The 21,212-nt window shown below is 50.1% G+C and overlaps 1 protein-coding gene and 1 long non-coding RNA gene across 9 annotated transcripts in view; one reads left to right on the top strand and one right to left on the bottom strand.

Moving 5' to 3' along the window:
* Window positions 1-21,212, top strand: part of FANCA (FA complementation group A) — a 63,359-nt gene that overhangs the window by 35,327 nt on the left and 6,820 nt on the right. For 7 of the 8 annotated variants that reach the window (XR_006300223.1, XR_006300222.1, XM_043599927.1 and 4 more), the window contains 12 exons: window positions 3,605-3,681; window positions 5,516-5,629; window positions 6,764-6,900; window positions 7,355-7,425; window positions 7,802-7,898; window positions 7,979-8,166; window positions 9,885-9,981; window positions 11,419-11,595; window positions 13,256-13,329; window positions 14,886-15,014; window positions 18,725-18,809; window positions 20,615-20,781. Coding sequence is in view for 5 of the 8 variants with exons in the window: in XM_043599927.1 (XP_043455862.1) it covers window positions 3,605-3,681; window positions 5,516-5,629; window positions 6,764-6,900; window positions 7,355-7,425; window positions 7,802-7,898; window positions 7,979-8,166; window positions 9,885-9,981; window positions 11,419-11,595; window positions 13,256-13,329; window positions 14,886-15,014; window positions 18,725-18,809; window positions 20,615-20,781 (1,413 nt within the window). In the remaining 3 variants the exon portion in view is untranslated. Of the gene's footprint in view, window positions 1-3,604; window positions 3,682-5,515; window positions 5,630-6,763; window positions 6,901-7,354; window positions 7,426-7,801; window positions 7,899-7,978; window positions 8,167-9,884; window positions 9,982-11,418; window positions 11,596-13,255; window positions 13,330-14,885; window positions 15,844-18,724; window positions 18,810-20,614; window positions 20,782-21,212 lie in introns of those variants that run through there. The other variant, XR_006300224.1, reaches the window with a different exon arrangement.
* Window positions 9,806-11,423, bottom strand: LOC122494627. The gene is made up of 2 exons (XR_006300226.1): window positions 10,781-11,423; window positions 9,806-10,149 (listed from the first exon to the last, which is right to left on the bottom strand). It is a non-coding gene; the product is annotated as an uncharacterized LOC122494627 (long non-coding RNA).

The following is a 21,212-nucleotide window of genomic DNA, read 5'->3' as shown; positions in this document are numbered from 1 at the left end:
CAAAGGGCTGAGAGAGAGGGAGAGAGAGTGCGTATCCCGAAGTGGGGCTGGAATTCCTGAACCATGAGATCATGACCCGAGCCTTAGTTGGATGCTTAACTGACTGTAGCACCCAGGCGCCCTGATGGATTTTTTTTTGAGACTTTCCCTTAGATCTCGTACGTGTTCAGCATTTGTAAACATTTCCTTTGTATTCTTTACTTTGGAGGTATAGGGTCTGTCTGTTAAATTGTACTTGTTCCCAAGTTTTCTGTATCTTGACCAGAATTCTGTCACTTTGGTTTATCAGTTTATTAAGGATGTTGTTGTGGTTTTGTCATTTTCTCCTTGTAATTCTGTCAGATTTGTCTTTATGCATTTTGAAGCCTATGTTACTACTTGCAAACAAGTTTTTATGATTGTTAAAATAAAGCCTTCAAAATATAGCTGCCTTGCTGGATATTTTTTTATTGTGTAATGTCTTTATTAGGCTTTATTTATTTATTAGGCTGTTAATGCCAGCTTTTTTTTTTTTTTTTCCTTTTTGGTGTTTGCATGGTATGGCTTCCTAATTTTTTGACATTTATTTCTAGGCTTTAAAAATTGTTTTTGTCAAAGTTCAGTAAGAATGCAGATTGAAGAGTCAGTTCTATAAAGTTTATTAAGAGAAATAGTCATTCCCTCCCCTCCACGCCTCCCTGCCATTTCTTTTTCTCTGGAGGCAACCATTTTCAAGTTTTGGCTGATTTTTGTTATTTATCTCCATATTTCTAAATAATATTCTTATTTTGCGAGCAACTTAGCACTTTTTTTGTTGTTTTAGGCCATATCAATTGGTTTTCCGCTATTTGAGGATGAAGACCTAGGTTTTTTGCTTCTACCCACACAAGTAGATGTCCTTCATACAAAAAAATGTTTTAAATTTTAAAACTCACTTTTTTTTTTTTTTTTTTTTTTTAGGGCTATGTAAACACTATTCAGAGTTCACCATTAGGAATGTAACTACCTTTCATTTTTCTGGGGCTCCTGATTATCTTTGTTTTATCTTAACCTTTTGTGTGTGTGTCATTCAACTGCTATCCAAATCCGCCATGTCCTCTCACTCAGACCTTCAAGTGCTCACTCTGTCGCTTCTGAGAGAGAAAGGCCTTCTGGAGCCTCCTAGCTGGCTCCACTCTGAATTGTTAGTTTTTTCTGCGATCCTCGTATCTTCCTTTGACTGCCTGGGAGTGTCTTTGATTCTTCTCTTTTCTGGACCCTAGACCATCCTGTTTCTGGATTTACTCCTGTGTTTTGGTGGGACACATCCTACTGAAGCTTTTTAAGAAGGGTGAATGGGAGGTAGCCTTTTTTTTTTTTTTTTTTTTACATTTTATTCAGCCCTCACATTTGATAGTTAATTTGACTGGGTGTAGAAATGAAGAAATCTTGCTTGGAAATATTTTCCCTCACATTTTTAAAATATTGATCTATTGATTTGTAGCTTCCAGTGTCGCTATTGAGATGTTAGGTTTCTGATTCTTTGCACGTGACATGTGTTTTTCTCTCTGGAGATTTGCAGTATCTTTTTTTTTTTTTTTTTTTTTTTTTAATGTTTATTTATTTTTGAGACAGAGAGAGACAGGGCATGAATGGGGGAGGGTCAGAGAGAGAGGGAGACACAGAATCTGAAACAGGCTCCAGGCTCTGAGCTGTCAGCACAGAGCCCGACGCGGGGCTCGAACTCACGGACCGCGAGATCATGACCTGAGCCGAAGTCGGACGCTTAACCGACTGAGCCACCCAGGCGCCCCTGCAGTATCTTTTTTATCGTTTCCTGGGTTTTCAAATTTCATTGCAATGTATTTTGGTGTGGGTCTAATTTCATTTCTTGGCTAGGCGGATGGTGGGCCTTTTAATCTGGACGTTCGTGTCCTTCAGAACAAAGAAGTTTTCTCGGATATTTCAAAACCTTTTGTTAAGAAAAATTTAAGATAGAAGTGTAGGATAGTACTTATGTAGCCCTCAAATTCCTCTGTCCACCCACCATTCTGGGCCATTTTGTTTTTATTTTTAGGGAGAGAGAGTGCATGTGTGTGCGCACGCAAACGGGGTAGGAGTTGAGAGAGAGAGAGAGCAAGAATCCCAAGCAGGCTCCATGCCCAGCATAGCTCCTGACGAGGGGCTCGATCTCATGACTGTGAGATCATGACCTGAGCCAAAATCAGTGGTCAGACACTCCACTGACTGAGCTGCCCACACACCCTCTTCTGGGCTGTTTTGAAGCAAACCACAGACATGGACTGCTTGATCCCGCTTACTTCAGAGCGGGTCTCCTTTCCTGCCTGGTTTCGTCTTGGGGCTCTTCCTTTTCAGACATTACACCGCCAGGATTGTCTCCTGACTTGTTCTCTGTTACATTTTGCATGTCTGGTCTTTTGGTTGTTTTTTGTTTTTTTTTTCTCTCCTTTCTGGGAGATTTCTTCTGGTTAACTTGCCTGTTCTTTCTGTCACTGGATTTTTCTGTTTATGGAAATCCATTCTCCTCTAATAGCTGCGGTGTTTGATCTTAGGTCTCTGAGGATGAGCGATGTCTGAAGTGTTCTTTTCTGTGAATTTTTCCATTTCCTTAGATGTGCTCTTTTTTTTATTTGCATTGATTGCTAATCTGTAAGCTACCCACCTTCCAGTCTCTGGGGCAGTTGCGTGCTCCTCCGCTCCAGCCTGTCCTCTGCCTTGCTTTGGCCTTTGATGGCACTCCCATTCTGGAAGACGGCCACCTCCCTCCTCCTTTTCCTGGCTCATCATCAGGCCTTGCGGCACTGTCGGCAGGCCTCCTTCCTGCCTCACTGCTCACTTGGAGACTTTGTGTCCCGCAGGCTAGGCCATTGCCCGTGTCCCATACTTGGGCTGCTCTTCCGAAGGTGACTCCACAGCTCTTGTCCTTGGACTTGTCACTGTGCCATGAGAATGTGCCAGCCAGGGGTCCATGCCCTGCAAAACCCTTATCACAGGACTTTGTTCTATAATTCTCTGTATTTCTTTTTTTTTTTTTTTTTTTTTTAATTTTTTTTCAACGTTTATTTATTTTTGGGACAGAGAGAGACAGAGCATGAACGGGGGAGAGGCAGAGAGAGAGGGAGACACAGAATCGGAAACACACTCCAGGCTCTGAGCCATCAGCCCAGAGCCTGACGCGGGGCTCGAACTCACGGACCGCGAGATCGTGACCTGGCTCAAGTCGGACGCTTAACCGACTGCACCACCCAGGCGCCCCATAATTCTCTGTATTTCTAATGACATCAGTTGGGTGCTTTTCTCAGTATTCTTCATTAAAAGTAATAAAAGTCCTCTTTAAAATTTGGAAATTACCCAGACTTTAACGAGAAAAGTAAAAATCATTTATAATCTCACTACCCTATGAAAACCACGGTTGGCAGATATGTGTACATGGCAAATTATGAAACACTAAGAACCCTTTGAGTCCATGCACATAATGGGTTTTTTCTAAAAACAGAGTCCTACCATAAGGTATGGATAGTAGACTATATCATGTATTTTTGTTTTATGATAGTTTTTGAAATTGTAAGCTTGCGAACTAATTTGAGTCCTGGTGGCTTGGTTTTCATGTTTTCTCCTGATCCAGAGCAGATAAAATTCCCCCGTCTCTGTACTCCGCCTACTGCCAGGCCTGCTCCACTGCCGAAGAGAAGAAGCCAGAAAGTAAGGTCATGGGTCTCTCCATCCCTGTGTCGGGCACTTTTCAGCATCCCGGGTCCTGAGGTGTGGGGGTGACAGGCACCTCAGTGCGCGTGGTCTGGTTAAGTCGGGACGGACGCGCCCTAGTCGTCAGGTCCTGGGCTCCCAGCCTGGGAGCCCCGGAGGGTTACCTGCCAGAGCCCCTCCCTGAGGTTCTGCACGAGGCCGGGATGTGCTTGCTGCTCGCCTGTTCTGACGCAGGCTTTAAATTCAGGGGACGTCCCGGACTAGGAAGCCAGGCTTGAAGTCGGTCGTGTCGGTTCTGACGCGTGGCATGGTGGCTGGTCTGCGGCGGCTTTCTCTTTGGACGGTTGAGTCCTGTGGCGGGCCGGGGATCGCTCGGCTCACAGGAGTCAGTGATGTCGACCCAGGTCCCGTCTGTGGCAGCGGCGTGCGTCGGGAGACCTCGGTGCTCCGAGCGGCTGGGCGGACTTGCTGGGCGGTGGAGCGGCCTGTGTCTCGGCAGGAGCCGTGCCGTGAAGCCGTTCTTGTTCGCTGCTTTAAATCCTCTGACATTTGCGGGGCCACCTGGGCCGAATGAGGTGGCGATTTCTGGTTCTGTCTGCCAGAACCTTCCTGTTACACGTGTGGGTGCTTTCTCACAGTCACGGAGACCCGGGAGACTTGAGTGGGCAAAGAACGACGGTCCCGGGTCCCCTGCTCGTTCGGACCAGTACTGCAACAGCTCACCATTGTGGGGCTCCCAGGAGGCAGTGGGGCTGCATCCAGTGTGGTGGGGGGGCGCGCCCCTCCGTCCCCGGCCCCCTGGCCCTGCCTTAGGGGCCTCGCGGATGTTTTGTGTCTCATCCGGCAGGGCTTATAAACGAAGACTCATCACTTCTAGTTTCGTCTCGGTGTCTCCAATGTGAGGCTCGCTGTGGACACCTGGTGTCTTCTCCGGCGACACCAGAACTCGAAGTCGTATTTTTAAAACATCTGTGGTGTGCTTTTCTTTGTATAACGACAATTATGCGTTTGGACTCCTGGGCGGCTCGGTCGGGGGAGCACGTGGCTCTGGATCCCGGGGTCGTGAGTTCCAGCCCGACCTTGGGCACACAGCTTACGTTTAAAAAGTTAGAAAACATTTTTTTGAAGAAGTATCTTTGTTTTACAAATATGTGATCAGATCTAATCTTTTTTCAAAAATCTCATAGACATGTTGAGAGCTGATGATCATCTCTTGTATATTAATTTTTAAGTTTTCTCCTTTACATCTTTTTTTTTAATATCCTATTATAAAAAACAGTAGGACATTACTTAAAAGTTTTAGAAATGGAACAAATTATGACCCATCCACAATTCTCCGTACCCACCGAGACCCCCTCGCCATGCTTCTGGTCCTTCTTTACATATGTGTTTTTCACACTTACGGCAATGTTGCGCATAGAACCATGTTTTTTCTTTCTTTTTCACTATTTCTAATTAAAAAATTTTTTTTGTAAGGTTTATTTTTGAGAAAGAAAGAGAATAGAGCATGTATGCTAAAGCAGGGGAGGGGTGGACAGAGAGGGAGACCCAGGATCTGAAGCAGGCTCTGTGCTGACAGCAGAGAGCCTGATGTGGGGCTCGAACTCAGGAATTGTGAGATCCTGACCTAAGCTGAAGTTGATCGCTTAACTGACTGAGCCACCCGGGTGCCCCAAATCATGTTTTTTCTTAAATTACTACATTTATAAACAAGTTTCTGATACCAGTGACGGGTGCCCAGCAGTGCAGCACCTCGTGGAGTCCTGGCGCCTCTGTCTGCCGTGGACATGGAGAGGCCGCATCCAGCTGTGCGTGTCCCGTCATTTCTCAGGCGCAGCCCCGGGAATGAAGGTGGAAGCTGTCTGTGCCGAGGGACCCTTGGGACCACTCGCAGCCGCGCTAAGAGAGCTCAGAGCCGCGATGACGGACCCCACGCAGTATGACGGTGAGGACATGGCTGTGCGCAGGGCCGTCTGCAGTGGGTGTTGGGAGGGACGAGTGGACGTCCAGCCGTGGCCAGGGCTCAGCGTGACGACAGCGCTGGCGGATGCTGAGGACTTGCCTCCTTTCACCTGGGATGGGATGGGAGACGGGTCTGTCGTTCAGGCTGTCACAGACCTTCAGCAGATTGAATACTCTGTCTGCTCTTGGAGCTCCTAGCAGAGCAGGTAATGAGGAGGAAGAAAAGTAAGGGCACCAAAGTGTGGGGTTTTCTTTCTTAACTGAGTAGCTGTAACCCTGAACACTGGGTCTCTGCTTCTGCGTGACCATTTTCTGTAAAATGGTGACTCGTGAATGATTCACCTCATGTGGTGTGTGGCAGTCCATGAAATAAAATGCTGACTTCCCCTACTTTGGAGATTTTTGGTAGGGAAAATGTAGAATCTAATGGAAAAAAGCTGTGTTTTTCCTGGTACCTGTAAGAGATTTTTATAGATGATAAACCCATTTTATTCAAACCAGGACAGAATATCCCACGAGAGCCTCACAGAGGAAATATTAACGGCACCGCCTCAGTTTCCCTTGCTCCCTGTAGCATCTCCTCTGCGACCATAGGGGCATGGCCTTGCCGAACTGCCCTCCTGCAGAATTTGGCGTGAGGGGACACTGAGGTCTGTGTCAGCCTTGTTGCTCACAGTAGTTTCCGTCTCCAGCCAGCACAGTCGGCCTGTCGCCTGACCTCCGGTGCGCGGAGGCTGTGGCTCCTCGCCTTTGGCAGACCGATCGTGGGGCGTGGAGCAGACGTGGTGCCGTGTGGGAGGGTTGGCCTGTGACTTCAGATGGAGAACATGCATACAGGGTGAAAGAGAACCGCCCAGATGACCTCAGGCCGTGAGGACAGCGGTCATGCTCACCCTCAGCGTGCTCCCACCGCCCGGCTGGCAGAGGAGCGCCGCCCTGGGGCTCGTGGCCCTGGTAGCGCCGGAGACGGGGCTGCCGGAGACGGGGCTGCCGTGAGCCGCTGCGCGCAGGAACGCCGGCGCCCCCTGCAGGCAGCCCGTTGCGAGCGGGAACGCCACCGCCCCCTGCAGGCAGCCCGCGTTCGCCTGCTCGTCTAACTGGGTTTCTCCACGTGCAGTTGTGGCTGCTCGGGTGGCAGTTGTTTCTGAGCGGCTCGGCGCCGCCTTGGGCCGCGCTGAGGAGGACGGCAGCTCTGGGGGATCGCAGATTCAGCTCAGCGTCCTCACGCCAGGCCTGGAGCAGCAGGAACGGGAGGTGAGTGTGGGATGCCTGGCCTATGCTGCTGAGCGGGGCCGGATTGTGTAAGAAGTCCCGGGTGTGCGGGCCTCTTCTCCACCCCGTGTTTTGCCAGGCGAACCGTGTGCGTGGAAACGACACCCGGGAGCCGGGCAGTGTCGGGCCTGGGCTCAGCCGGCCCTGGCCTGTTTGTGTACAGACCTTTTAAGTTTCTAGAGGAGAACACACAGTGGAACCCATCTGTGGCCCCGGAGCCTAAAACAGTTTGCTCCTTGGCCCTGTGCGGGCGAGGTGTGCTGAGCCTGTTCTCTGCTGTGAAATTTCACAACGCCTGGCCTGCTGTCTCCCAGGACGTGGGAATGGGGTTCTGGTGCCAGTTGGTGTGATGCTTTCCTCTCCAGACGCAGGCCTGCCTTACTCACACATTGCTCTCGGGGACTCTGAGCTCTCGGTGACCATCTGTCTCTCTCAGGTCGCGGACCTCCTGCTGACGTGTTTTTGTCAGAACCTGATCGTAGCTTCCAGCTTCGCCTCGCCAGACAGGTAGAGGCTGGGGGTTTTCACTGGGCGCTTTGGGGCTCTGCTGGGGGCGGCCGGGGTGCTCGGAGCAGGCCTCCCTCGGGGAGTGGGGTTTCTCCCTGTTTTCTGTGATGAGGGGCAGGGCTGCCCACTCCTTGTCCACCTCTGACCCTTGGTCCTGGATCCTGCCTTCTGGCTTCTGTACTGGTTGGGGGTCCCAGGTGGGGTGAAGGGGCAGTGCGGAGACTCGGCAGAGATGAAGCATCTCCCCCGGAGACCTCGCCGTTGGGGGAACAGCCTACGTCTTTCTCGGGCACCCTTCGCTCCTCCAGAAGAATCCGTGGGACGGCCGTGCAGAGCCAGGAGTGGCCAGACTGCTGGTCTCTGGCTGTCTCTGCAGGCAGGGCCCCTGGGCTTCTCGCTTAGTGACGGCCATGTGTGGACGCAGGCTCCTTCCTGTCGTGCTCACCAGGCTCTGCCAGCTGCTCCGTCACCAGGTACGGCCGCCGCCTCTGTCCGCCTGCCTGGGAAGTGGGCTCTGCCCTCCTTCCTGCAGAAACACTCTCTCCCGTTTCAGGGCCCAAGCCTGAGTGCCTCCCACGTGCTGGGGTTGGCCGCCCTGGTCGTCCACCTGGCCGAGTCCAGGTCTGTGCTCCCAGAGGTGCGTGTGGGCCTCCCTGCCCCCGCCGAGGGCCTGTCCGTCGCAGAGTTCTTCAGTAGCCTCCTGACGTTTAGGACCTCGGAGACCTCGCTCTTCTGCCTGAAGTGAGCTGCCCTCACATCCGCTGTGCCCCTCCGTGCTCGACAGAAGTCACATACTCACCAAATGCAATTGGCCAACACAGACATGCTCCACGGATAATCATTCTGGAGTCTTACGTTGTATTTATGTGTCTGTGTTTCTTTGTTTACAAAAATGAGGTAGTGCTACCTTAAAAACTGCTTCTGAAGACGTTAACGACGGACTGTAGACGTCCTTCCACGTTGGGAAGGGTTGTGAGCACTACCGGGTTTTGTCTTGGGGGCGCCTGGCGTGTGGTGGGACCCGTCCCTGGTTCCCCTGTGGTTAGCAGCTGCTTCTCTGGAGTGAGAACCTGCACGTGGAGCTGCCCTATGTAGAGAGACTTGTCTCAAAGGGTTTCAGGACCCATCATTCTACAGATCTGTGCCAGCGTGTACCCCTACTGCCCCTCATTCACCGCTGTGGGCCAGACCCATTCCAGGACTGGGGTGGAGTCCCACCCCTGCCTTCTGTGTGGGGGCACCTGGCAAGTTGATAGTGTGGCGTACGCAGCATGGCAGGTGCTGGGGCAGGGCCCTGGGAGTCTAGGCCGAAGCGGGTACAAGGTACATAGAGGAAGGGTCAGGGCGGGAGCCAGGAGGCTCCGGAAGAGTTGTGCGCAGGGGCTGGGACCGCAGTTCATAGAAAGAACTGACAGAAGGCACAAGGGGATCGTAACTGGGCGAGGAGAGAGAACACAACGCCTGCCCTGGACCACGGCCCCCGACACCTGTGCCACCCCCACGGGAAGCACAGCGGCCCAGCCTCTCGGGCTCTGGGCAGCACGGACAGGCAGGCCCTGCTGGCGTCAGTCCTGACTTCCCCTGGGCCCCACGGTCAGTCTCTTCTCACGGGGCCCTTCCCCTCAACGCCTCACAACCCACCACAGGCGGGCAGAGGCTCCCCCTGAGTGAGGCTGAGTTTAAACGTGGGCGTGCTGCTCTCTTGTCCTGAAGACTGCTTTTTTTGTTTTTTTGTTTTTTTGTTTTTTAATTTTTTTTTTTTCAACGTTTATTTATTTTTGGGACAGAGAGAGACAGAGCATGAACGGGGGAGGGGCAGAGAGAGAGGGAGACACAGAATCGGAAACAGGCTCCAGGCTCTGAGCCATCAGCCCAGAGCCCGACGCGGGGCTCGAACTCACAGACCGCGAGATCATGACCTGGCTGAAGTCGGACGCTTAACCGACTGCGCTACCCAGGCGCCCCTTTTGTTTGTTTTTTAATGTTTATTTTTTGAGAGAGAGTGGGGAAGGGACGGCGGGGGGGGCGGTGGTGGACAGAGGATCCGAAACAGGCTCTGTGCCGACAGCAGAGAGCCTGACGCGGGGCTCGAACCCATGAACTGTGAGATTATGACCTGAAACCAAGTTGGACGCTCAACCGAGTCACCCGGGTGCCCTGTTCTGGCCGTGGCTCTTCGGCATGCAGTGACCGCAAGCCCTTATTTGCATAGTCTTACTGTTTGTGTGTTCTCTGGGTCTGTGCCTTCAGTGTAGATAGAGCTCAGATCCACGGTTGTGACTTGGGGGCGTTTCCCCGAGGCCTTGGGAGCTGGCCTGGCCTGGAGTAGAGGCCAGGGGCTAATCCTCAGGCCATCTGGTTTAGAATGCACTCAGTTCACTTGGGCGAAATTCACACTTTTATTGCATTCCTTGTTATGCACGGGTCGCATTTCTACATTATTTGTTTTCTATTTTCAGATTTTGTACAGCGGTGATTTCTTACTCTTTGTGTAAATATTCTTCCTTATCACGGGATACTCTGTGCAGCTGCTTGTCTCCAGCCCTCGTGAAGAAGGTGAGTCTGTGCAGTCCCTTTTCCCCATTCTTGGAGTCTCCCGTTTCAACGCAGGTTTCTAGCCAAACGTCGGAGGTCTCTTGTCTGCCCACCCACGTCTCTGTGTGCCCGGTGTGCTGGTTAGTTATCAGATCATCTCTTCTCTGGGCTGAACGCTGCGTTTTTCTTCTGTTCTCAGAGTTAAGATGAAGGGATGAAAGATGACAAGGACCACAATTGTCCCCCACTCCCTTCCTCCCTCCCCCCTTCCCCCCTTCCTTCCTTCTTCCCTCCCCCCTCCTCCCTCCCTCGCACCCCCATCTGCCCTCCCTCCCTCCCTTATTCATTCTAAATGTTTTATTTATTTACTTTTTGTTGTTTTCACTTATTTATTTTTTGAAAGAGAGAGAGCAAGCTGGGGAGGGGCAGAAAAGGGGGGAGGGAGAGAATTCCAGGCAGGCTCCACACTATCCGCGCAGACCCTGATGTGGGGCTCGAACTCACAAATGGTGAGATTGTGACCTGAGCCGAGATCAACGGTCTGAGGCTTGACCGACTGAGCCACCCCGGCACCCCCAAACGTACGTCCCATTTTTAAAAGAAATAGATACTGATTTTTGTAAAATAGGTACATTAAAAGGTAAATATTCATGAAAAGTATCTTCTTATTTAAAGAATTCTGAGTTTTGTCCAGAGACTTCCCTCATCTAGTGAATGCTTGTTATATTTATTCTAAGGCCAGAGAAATATAAAGATGCGTGTCAGAAGCCTTCAGTGGCAAAAGTGAGTTTGAAGTTACAGTGGGAACCAGCATTCTTACTCGGGCGGAGTTTTAAGGGACATCTCATGGTGTTCGGTGCACATCTCCGTTGCGGGCGCCATTAGAATCCGCTGGGCTGGCCCTCCCCGGAGGGTGAAGTGGGGGCCGGGCACACTTGTGCCCCCATCGTTGGCGTTGAGGAACTTAGTCCCAGCTGCCAACATTTTGAAACATGGAACAGAGATTAGAAGTGGCCCAGACAAGGAAGTCCCTGACTCCACGTGTCCCTGGGGGCCCTCCCCCCGCCCCCTCAGCTCAGTAAACATGGGAAGAAGTCTAATCTCCTAATGGCAGAGATAAATAAATTAATTCACCGACACAGTGTTTTGCTTGTCCGGTCGGCACCCTCTCTTAGTGCAATCTCTGGTGCCAGCAGCGGTCTGGGAAGACCACCGTTCGCTGCCGTGGGGTCACCACCGCCGTGTGGAGGGCAGCTTGGAGCCCGCACTTCTGCCTCACGTGTTAGGATTTACGGACAGGGCTGCTGACCGACGTGCCCTCTGTAACTGCACACGGGGTGCAGGCCGCGACGGGGAGACGGCCCAGGGTCTTCGGGCTGCCCTGCCCCCTGCGCACGGCCGGGTTACTGGCGTATCTTCTCAACTGCTTGCGACCCATGTGACACTGTCTCTCTTCAGTTTCAGTTCATTATACTGAGACTGTTCCCAGAAGCCCGAGATCCCCTCTGTCCGGAGGACACAGCCGACCCTCCCTGGAGGCCCTTGTGCCGGCCCTCTGCAGACTGGCAGCAAGCCGCCCTCTGTCTGTGGAAACAGAGAACCTTCCAGGAACTGTTGAAGGAGAAAGAATTTCACGTAGGTCCCGCTGCCCCTTTCCTGCTTCTCCCCTCGTTCTAACTCACAAGAGTTTGCGGGGAGATTGGGGGCCTCCTGAGGATATGGCGGGCAGGCAGCTGGGCCTGACCCAGTGACCCTGGAGGAACACAGAAGTGGCTTTGATTGAAATCGTTAATTGGGATCGTTGCAGATTCACACAGTTGTAAGAAATTAGAAAGGTCGTTTCCACTCTGCCCACTTTTCCTCGGCACTAACATGTTGTGGAAGATTTTGAGGGTGAATGAAACATACTTCACACCTACCTGCCAGGCTCCCGTTTGGGGTGGGCTCCTCTGGGCAACGTCACTGTGAGCCTGGCCTGCTCCGGCCCCCCTGCCCACGCTGCCTCTTCATAACTTCTCATTTATTCCGATGTTTATCTCCTTATTTTGGTCTTTAGAGGAAAAATTCTCAATTGTTTTATCATATATTTTTTCAGTTCTGCTATTGTTAATCCCATGAATGACCCCAGAGCAAGTGCGACAGTCTTTGTGCGACGTAACGAGTCAAGAGCAGGGAACGCTAGCCGCCCACCTGCAGCGTAGCAGGTGGCTCAGGGCTGCTGTCCCGCCTGGGGGTGATCACGGACGTGCTTCTCTTGGTTTTACCTGCTCCACATCACCGGGCTTTGGTCTTCACGCGTAGGCAGCGTGCTGTGCGCGTGTTGCTGTGATGTGCCTTTTCACACACACTGTGAGGTTTTGAGATTGGTTCGTGTTAATGAGTGGAATTGTTCCAAGAATTTTATTACTTTTTAAGGTTTATTTTTTTTGAGAGAGAGAGTTGGGGAGGGACAGAGAAGGAGAGAGAATCCCAAGCAGGCCCCGCACTGTCCGCACAGAGCCCAGCATGGGGCATGAACTCACGAACTGTGAGATCGTGACCTGAGTTAAAATCAAGAGTCAGACGCTTAACGGACTGAGCCCCCTAGACGCCCCCCCAGGAATTTTAAATTAAGAAATATGCTACCAGGGGGCGCCTGGGTGGCGCAGTCGGTTAAGCGTCCGACATCAGCCAGGTCACGATCTCGCGGTCCGTGAGTTCGAGCCCCGCGTCGGGCTCTGGGCTGATGGCTCAGAGCCTGGAGCCTGTTTCCGATTCTGTGTCTCCCTCTCTCTCTGCCCCTCGCCCGTTCATGCTCTGTCTCTCTCTGTCCCAAAAAATAAATAAACGTTGAAAAAAAAAATTAAAAAAAAAAAAAGAAATATGCTACCAGGGATATTTGGAGCATGTTACTACACATTTATTCTCTAGTTAACTTGCCCAACTCAAGTGGACTAGAAGATTATTTCCTGCCTCTGTTGTGCAGTAACCTGAGAGGTTTGCAGATGCCGCGGACCAACTTCAGAACCAGGCGGTATGCTGGAGAATTCAGTTTAAAAGTGCCAGTTGGAAATGTTTCATCAGCTTCGCAGTCAGACGTAACCTACGCAATATGTGGGGGCTTGGCGCCAGCACCTCAGTCAGTCGGCAGGAAGCGGCCGAGAACGGACACGAGTGTAGGCACTGCGGCCTTCCTCTGAGTCTTTCTGCTGCGATGTGTGACATCGGAGGGACTGTGCAGCAGACTTACAAAGCTGACCTGTGCTCTCCGCGTCCCATCCTCACCGTCGTGTTCATTTGGTCCTTTTTCTCTCAGTTAACTTACAGAGACTGGTTACGGCTGGAACTAGAAATTCAACCTGAGGTCGACTGTCTTTCAGATACAGAAAGGTAAGTGTTGAAAGGGATCTGCCCTTGACAGTGGTACAAGGCTTTACGCATTGTCTTAAAGCCTAAGTCTTGTCGTTACATCTCAGTGTTCAATTTGATATATATACCTATGAGCGCAGTTTCATTCATTCATTCCTTAATTCAAGAAACGCTTATGGAGCTCCTAGTGTGTGCCACGCACTTCTAGAATGTTCTAGAAACTGGGAAGTGCGTTGTGATGAGGCAAGTCTGCCCATCTGGTACCTTTGTGCGCTTCTACTCCAACGCCCCTGACTGGGCACCCTCGCCAGGTGTAAACCTGAGCAGGCCGGGTGGCAAGCAGGCGGGCAGACAAAATGGATTAGAAGTAGGGATGTACACTCAGGACCCCACGGTTAGGGGGTGCATCAGGGGCAGATGTACGTGCCTCAGGTGGGAGAAGAGCAGGCGGGGCGACTGTCGAGAGGGGCTGTGGTGAATCCTGGCCCTCTGGGGTCCTGAGGGAGCTTGCCGGAGTTCTCAGCTGGCGCGGCCAGCTGGGCAGGCAGAGGGCTGACGGGTGCCGTGTGCAGTACTGGCTCTGAGCTGGTGGAGCAGGTCCCTGGGCCAATTACTCAGACCATAGGGACGGCGGATGTGCTGTTCTGGGCGTGAGCGTGGGGTGCTGACCAGCCCCTGCATGTGGGGCTGTGGGAGTCAGGGAGGGAAATGTGCTGTAGGTGCAATGGAGCTGGTGGGGCACAGGAACCCTGGGGGCAGCGGAGGGCAGGGGTCAGCGTGAGCCGTCCTGAGCCACTGTCCCTGTGCAGTCAGAGATGCGGCTCGCATGCCGGGGGGCGGGGGGGGGGGCGGGATTCTGTCCCGTGGTGTCAGATTGCAGAGGAAGTCAGAACCGTGGAAAGAACTGCTTTTCCGACAAGGTGGACGTTTGCTTGCTTCTCGGGTCTGTGTGCAGCCAGCTGTGAGTGCTTTCTGCGCAGGCGCATGCGCCCTGGGGTCTCCCCGCTCTCCCTCCTCTCTTTCCACTGGGAAAAGGAAAAGAAGGAATTCATTTTTTGGCGTGAGGATCCATAATAAGCATTTCTTACCCTCAGGTCACTGTGTGCTAAGTTGTGCTTAGACCTTTTCTGTTTTCATTCAACAGGCAATGCTCAGATACATTGTGTAACAGTTTCAGATGGCCTGGGCGAAGCACCAGCCTTTAAAACCTCTGTTCCTTGCCCACTTGTGGGTTTATGCAAACGTCTTACTCGTGGCTCTTTCTGCATAAATAGACTACAGTGTCACGTGCCTCTCTTGCTGCGGCTTTAGTTAGTACATCCTCAGGATCCTTCCCATGAGCACCTGCAGAGTCTGGGCCAGATGTGGGCATCTTTGCTGACGGACCCTGGAATCACGACCCTGGGAATGGCCCCCGAGGAGGCCTTGATTGCAGTAGAGGGCCTTCCCGCCACCCAGAAGCCCCAGATCTCGCCACCCGCCATTGTTGTGCCGCTGGCTGTGGGCTCTCGTCCTGGCTCCCGGAACCACCGGTTTACAGCCTTTCCCAGCACAGACCTTGGTGTTTGCTGTTGCAGGTGGGACTTCCAGCAGTGGGCGATCCATGAGTACTTCCTCCCCAGGCCCTCGGCTGTGGGCGGCTGCGACGGGGACCTGCAGGTGGCGTGCGCAGTTCTTGTCGACGTGCTGATAGACTTCCGCCAGAGGTTGGGAAGGCTGATGCCAAAAAGCATCTTACTTTTAGTCTTGATTCTTCCAAGGTGTTTTGTCTGTCCACTTTGTGTTTGACAAAGCACAACTGAACACGTCCTGCTAGTGGGTCTGAGTCTGTGCGGAGTAAAGGTAAGCTTTCTGGATCCGTTTTCTTTGTGTGCAGATTTGCCAGCGGCAGTGACTTGTCTTTCTGCTGTCATCCGACATGTGGGTCGTAAGCGTAAAGGGTGGAAGAAGTGGGCGGCCGGTGGTACCCTCCTAGAGGGCTGCAGTGCGGACGTGGGCTCACTGCCGTGGGGCAGAGCTCCCGTACCGTGGCCGCTGGGCTGGGCCGTTAGCATCTTTGTCCTCCTATTGTGTGAAGATGATGAGTAAAATCAATTCCATTTTCCACATTTTGGGGGATGTATTACTTCCATCCTAGAAAACCAGTCCTGTTACCCTTGTTCCCCTTTACCTCCCGCTGCGCCTCTTCTCCACAAGGATCTGTAAACGTATCGCCTGGTTAGCGGAATTCTTATGAACTCACGTTTCAATACAACCAACAGCACTGGAGTTCTTCCTACCAGCGCCTAGTGGCTGGGAGCAGCACGTACGGCACCAGGCAAACGGACGTTGGGGCCAGGCCTCTTGTTCTCAGTTTTTCTCTTGGGAGGGTAAACGAGTATGTGTGTACAGAATGAAATCAGTGTCTCCATTCCTTCCCTGTCCCCCAGCTCCTGGCCACCCTGAATCTATTTTATGTCTCTGGATTTGTCAGTCCTGTCACACAAATATGTGTGTGACACATTGTGTCTGGCTTACTTGGAATAACGTTTTAAGGTTAGTGTATATTGTAGCATGTCCATCGAGTGACAAATGGATAAAGAAGACGTGGTGTGTGTGAAATTTTATATATATATATATATATATATATATAGAATGGAATATTACTCGCTGATCAAAAAGAATGAAGGCTTGCCACTTGCAACCACATGGGTGGAACTAGAGTAGATTATGCTAAGCGAAATAAGTCAGAGAAAGATAAATATCGTGATTTCACTCATCTGTGGAATTTATGAAAGAAAACAGAGGAACATAGGGGAATAGAGAGAAAAATAAAGAGACAGGGAGGGGGCGCCTGGGTGGCTCAGCTGGTTAAATGGCTGACTCTTAATTTCGGCTCAGGTCACGATCTCATAGTTTGTGGGATCGAGCCCCATGTCAGGCTCTGTGCAGACAGCACAGAGCCCATTTGGGATTCTTTCTCTACCCCTCCCCTACTTTCTCCAAATAAACATGAAAAAAATTTTTTTTTAAAGAGAGAGGGAGACAAACCATAATATACTCTTAAATACAGAGAACAGACAGGGCTGCTGGAGGGTGTTGGCTGGTGGGTAGATGGGCGATGGGCATTAAGGAAGGCACTTTTCGGGCCGAGCACTGGGTGTTGTAAGTGATTAATCACTAAATTCTCCTGAAATTATTATTACACTATATGTTAACTAGAATTTAAATAAAATTTAAAAATCGATATATCGTAGCATGTAACAGAACTTCATTCTTTTTATTACTGAGTAGTATCCCATTGAAGGATGGACCACATTTTGTTTATTCATTAGTTGATGGACATTGGGTCTTCCCCTTTTGACTATGAATAATTCTGTTAAGAACATTTGTGTACAGGCTTTTCTGTGGTCCTGTGTTTTCATTTCTTTCGGGCATATGCCTAAGAATGGGGTATGCTGTGTTATACTTTAACTTTTTTAGGAACTACCAGACTGTTTTCCAGCATCAGAGGGTTCCAGTTCCTCCCCGTTATCATCAACATAGTTGTCATTATCTTTTACTTACACCCCTCCTAATGGACATGCATTGGCATATATCATTATGGTTTTGATTTGTTTTTCCCTGGTGGCTATTGATGTTGAACATATTTTCATTTATGGGTTGGCAATTTGTGTATCTTCTTTGAAAATGTCCTATCCTTTGCCCATTTTAAAATTGGGATGTTTTATGGAGTTGTGTTCCTTATGTATGCTATATACCACATCCTTATCAGATATGAGTGGCAAATATTTTCTCCCCTTATGGGGCGCTTGGGTGGCCCAGTTGGTTGAGCATCCGACTTCGACTCAGGTCATGATGTCATGGTTTGTGGGTTCAAGTCCCACGTCGGGCTCTGTGCTGACAGCTCAGAGCCTGGAGCCTCCATCAGATTGTGTCTCCCTCTCTCTCTGCCCCTCCCCTACTCATGCTCTGTCTCTTGCTCTCTCGAAAAGAAACATTAAACATTTTTAAAAACAATAATAAAAATAAATTTTGATGAAGTCTAATTTATCTTTTTAATTTTAGCTCTTAATTTAGGTCTTTGATTAATTTGAGTTAATTTTTGTATATGGAATAAGGAAGGGATCCCTTTTCATTCTTTTGCATGTGGACATCCAGTTGTCCCAGCACGTTTTGCGGAAGAGACCGTCCTTCCCCATTAAATGGTCTCAACATCCTTGCCGAAAATCAACTAACCATACGTGTGAAAATTTGTTTCTGACCTTTTCTTATTGAGATGGTGTTTATGTCTGTTCTTATGCCAGTATCGCAGTTTTGATTACTGAAGGCTTGTAGGAAATTTTACATCGGGAAATGTGAATCCCTCAACAACCCCCCCCCCCCACCCCGCCCAAGATTGTTTTGGGTATTCTAGGTCCTTGCAATTCCATCTGAATTTCAGGATCAGTTTGTCAGTTTTAACATAATCAGCTGGGATTCTGCTAGGATTGCACTGTATCTGTAGATGCATGTCAGCACTATTACCATTTTACCCATACTGAATCTTTCTATGTGTGAACTTTCTTTCAACAGTATTTTATAGTTTTCAGTGTACATGTCTTACACCTCGTTGGTTAAATTTATCCTCAAGTATTTTATTCTTTCTAACACCATTGTAAATGGAATTATTAATTCCACTCTTGGTGGTTTAGAAAAATACAACTGATTTTTGTATATTGATTTCATGTCCTGCAACTTTGTGAACTTACTTGCTTTAGTAGTTTTTTATTGGTGATTCTTTAGGATTTTCTATATACAAGATGTCATCTCTGAATAAGATGGTTTAACTTTTTCCTTTACAATCTGAATGCCTTTTATGTCTTTTTCTGAGTGAACTGTCCCAGCTGGAACTTCCAGTGCAATGTTGTATGGAAGTGGGAGAGAGGACAACTTTGTCTTATTTCTGATCTTAGGAGGAAAGCTTTCAGTCTTTCATCATTAAGTATGATGTGAACCGTGGGTTTTTCACAGATGGCCTTTATCAGGTTAAGGAAGTTCCTTTCTGGTCTTAGTTTGTTGAGTGTTTTTATCATGAAAGGGTATTGAATTTTGTCTAATGTTTTATGTGTGTCTATTGAGATGATCGTATGGTTTTTGTTTTCTTATCCTATAGATATATGTGTTACATTGATTTTAGGGTGTTGAACCAACCTTGCATTCTTAGAATAAATCCCACTTGGTCATGGTACATAATTGTTTCAGGATGTTGCTCGATTGGGGTTGCTAGAATTTTGTGTGTATGTTTTGTTGTTCGTTGTTGATGACTGTGGGTGTCACATGGTCCTCTGGGACCTCCTGGCTCTGTGACCACACACCAGTCTGGAGGCGGGAGGGGAGGCTGGAATGCCCACACATCAGGAGATACTTAGGAGGCTTTTGTTGTGTTTTGTTTCAGTTCAAGGAGTTACAGCTACTCAGAGAATTCTGATTTGGTTCTCAGTGGCTGCCCAGGAAATCGGGATATTTTTTCCAGATTGCAGGTGAGCTAGAATATGTGAAACCCAGTGTTTCACTGCATCTATGTCATCTGCTATTAAGATTATTTTTATTTTTATTTTACAGAGAATGTGAGCCAGGGAGAGAGGTTTTTTTTGTTTTTTGTTTTTATTAATTTTGAGAGAGAGTGCACACAAGTGGGGGAACGGCAGAGAAAGGGAGAGAGAGAGAATCCTCAGCAGTTATGCTGTCAGGGCAGAGCCTGATGCTGGGCTCGAACCCACAAACCATGAGATCATGAACTGAGATTAAGTCAGATGCTTAACCGACTGAGCCACCCAGGCGCCCCTTGGGAGAGAGAATCCTAAGCGGGCTCCACACTCAGCGTGGAGTGTGATGTGGAGCTGCAGTCCACAACCCTGGGATCATGACCTGAGCCGAGAGTTGGACACTCAACTGACTTAGCCACCCAGGCACCCCGAGATGTTTATTAGAAATATCCGCAACGGGTCCTGAGGCTCCCCAGCAGAATGAAAACCAACATCATGCATATAAGGTCCCAGACCCAGAGGGACAGTGTGCTCACTTCACCAGTGAGTATCACAAAAAATGCAGAAACAAAAGCTGTGGTGCCAGAACCATCTCCGGGCTTTGGGACATTTAGAATCTGAAAATAGAGGCAATTGAGCAAATAGCAGCTTCAGTAGTAACATGATTGCTCTGCACCGCTGTCTGCTTTTTAGCTCTTGGCTGCTCTGTTTGGATGCCAGCCTCTGAGAAATGACGTAGCTAGCCCCCCACTTGCCAAAGGAGGGCTTAGAGACTGTTCCACAGGGTCACCCGGCACCTCCACAGGCTGGCGGGTTCTCGTCACCAAGGCAGGCGCACTTAAGAGGGCGTGGAAATGGGGCTCTCGTTTTGAAATGAAAAGTATAGTTTTCCAGTCCGAGTACCTGTTCGTCTCGGGTCTTTTCAGGGTGCTTAAAGTCGGACCCTGTGAGTGGCCTCTGGGGTCAAAGTGCAGACCGTGCTCGCTCTGGTTCCATGTCCACAGCGTACACGGGGAATCTGTACCTCTGGAAGTAGACGGGCAGCTCCTCGTTAACAGGATTTTGGGTGTGGATTTCACGCTTCCTCGTGGTGTTTCTGCTTTCCAGGTGCTTGAATAGAGAGAATGTGGGGAGTGACAGAAGCCATGGAGGGGGAGGTCTGGAACACTGGGGAAATGTACCTACCAATGAATAAAACATCCCACAAAGAAGAGCCCCCAGCCCCCTCATCTTGCCCTTCTGTCCGCGCATCCGTCATAACTGGCTGTGGTGGGGGGTGAGCGGGGAGGGCAGACAGTGCATCCTGGGGTTTGGGGTCACGTGTGGCAGGGACAATGCTTTGAAGTGGGTGCTTGGCTTTTTCTGTCTCTACATCTGAATGTGCGCAGACACCGCACACACTTTGTGCTTTCAGTCTACAGGCATTTATTGAGTGCCTGCTGTGTACGTGCCTCCCGTCCGTAATTCGTCCTCAGATTATGTGCACGCACACACCTGTGTGTAGTAAAAGAGCAAATGATAAACAGTAAAATGTTAGCCATCGGTGAAACTGGGTCACGGTGTTCTTTGTACTGTTCTTGTTCTATTTTTGCAACTTTTCACTGATTTCCAAGGAAAAACGCTTGTCCCGGTCATTCCTAGCTCCTCTTGGGAGACTCCCCCAAGCCCACCCAACCTCATTTCAGAGTCCTGATTGGGGCTGACCGTCAGCCCTGAGGACTTCCTGCCTTCGCTCTTGGGGACGACCACCTGGAGCCAGCGATAAAAGTACGTGACCGTTTTGGTCTTGTTTTTTCCAGGAGATGGCTGCTGGCCTGGAGCAGGGCCCGGGGGCACCCCGTAGTGGCTCTCCTCCTCAGGGCCACTTCCTTTTCGGAGTTTTCCGCAGACGGCTCCAGGCGCTGGCAAGCGGGTGGGATGTGGCCGCCCGCCTTCAGAGACAGCGGGAGCTGCTTGTGTACAAATGGTAACACAGCACTGTGGAGAGATTTTGTCTTGAATTGAATTTCTTTTCCATCGGTGACTTGTTTCCGTCCCCTATCCCCAGCCTGTGACGGCGTCTTCTCCTTGGTGTTCCCATTGGAGATCAGGGTTTGAAGCTTTGCGTTAAAGCCTTCCTCTTCAGACTCAGGAGCTGCTTTGCTGAAAGCTGTAGCCTAAAGAATTCATGTCAAAATAAGGAAAACCCTGTGTGCCCAGAGATATTCATTGTCGCCACATTTATGAGTAGGAGGTCACGTTATCTCCGAGTTCTAGGGAATAGCTTGCTTAGACTATGGGGCACCTCTTACTTGGCTATTGCACAGCTTTAAAATGGGTCGTGGGGTAAGACCTCGTGCATGTCGGCAGTGGGTCCAGCAAGGCAGTCCCAGGGAAGGACTCCAGTTCCAGGAGCGG

This window comes from Prionailurus bengalensis, chromosome E2, assembly GCF_016509475.1.
Source record: "Prionailurus bengalensis isolate Pbe53 chromosome E2, Fcat_Pben_1.1_paternal_pri, whole genome shotgun sequence".
NCBI classification, from domain to species: domain Eukaryota; kingdom Metazoa; phylum Chordata; class Mammalia; order Carnivora; family Felidae; genus Prionailurus; species Prionailurus bengalensis.
This window is presented reverse-complemented; position numbering and strand designations above follow the sequence as displayed.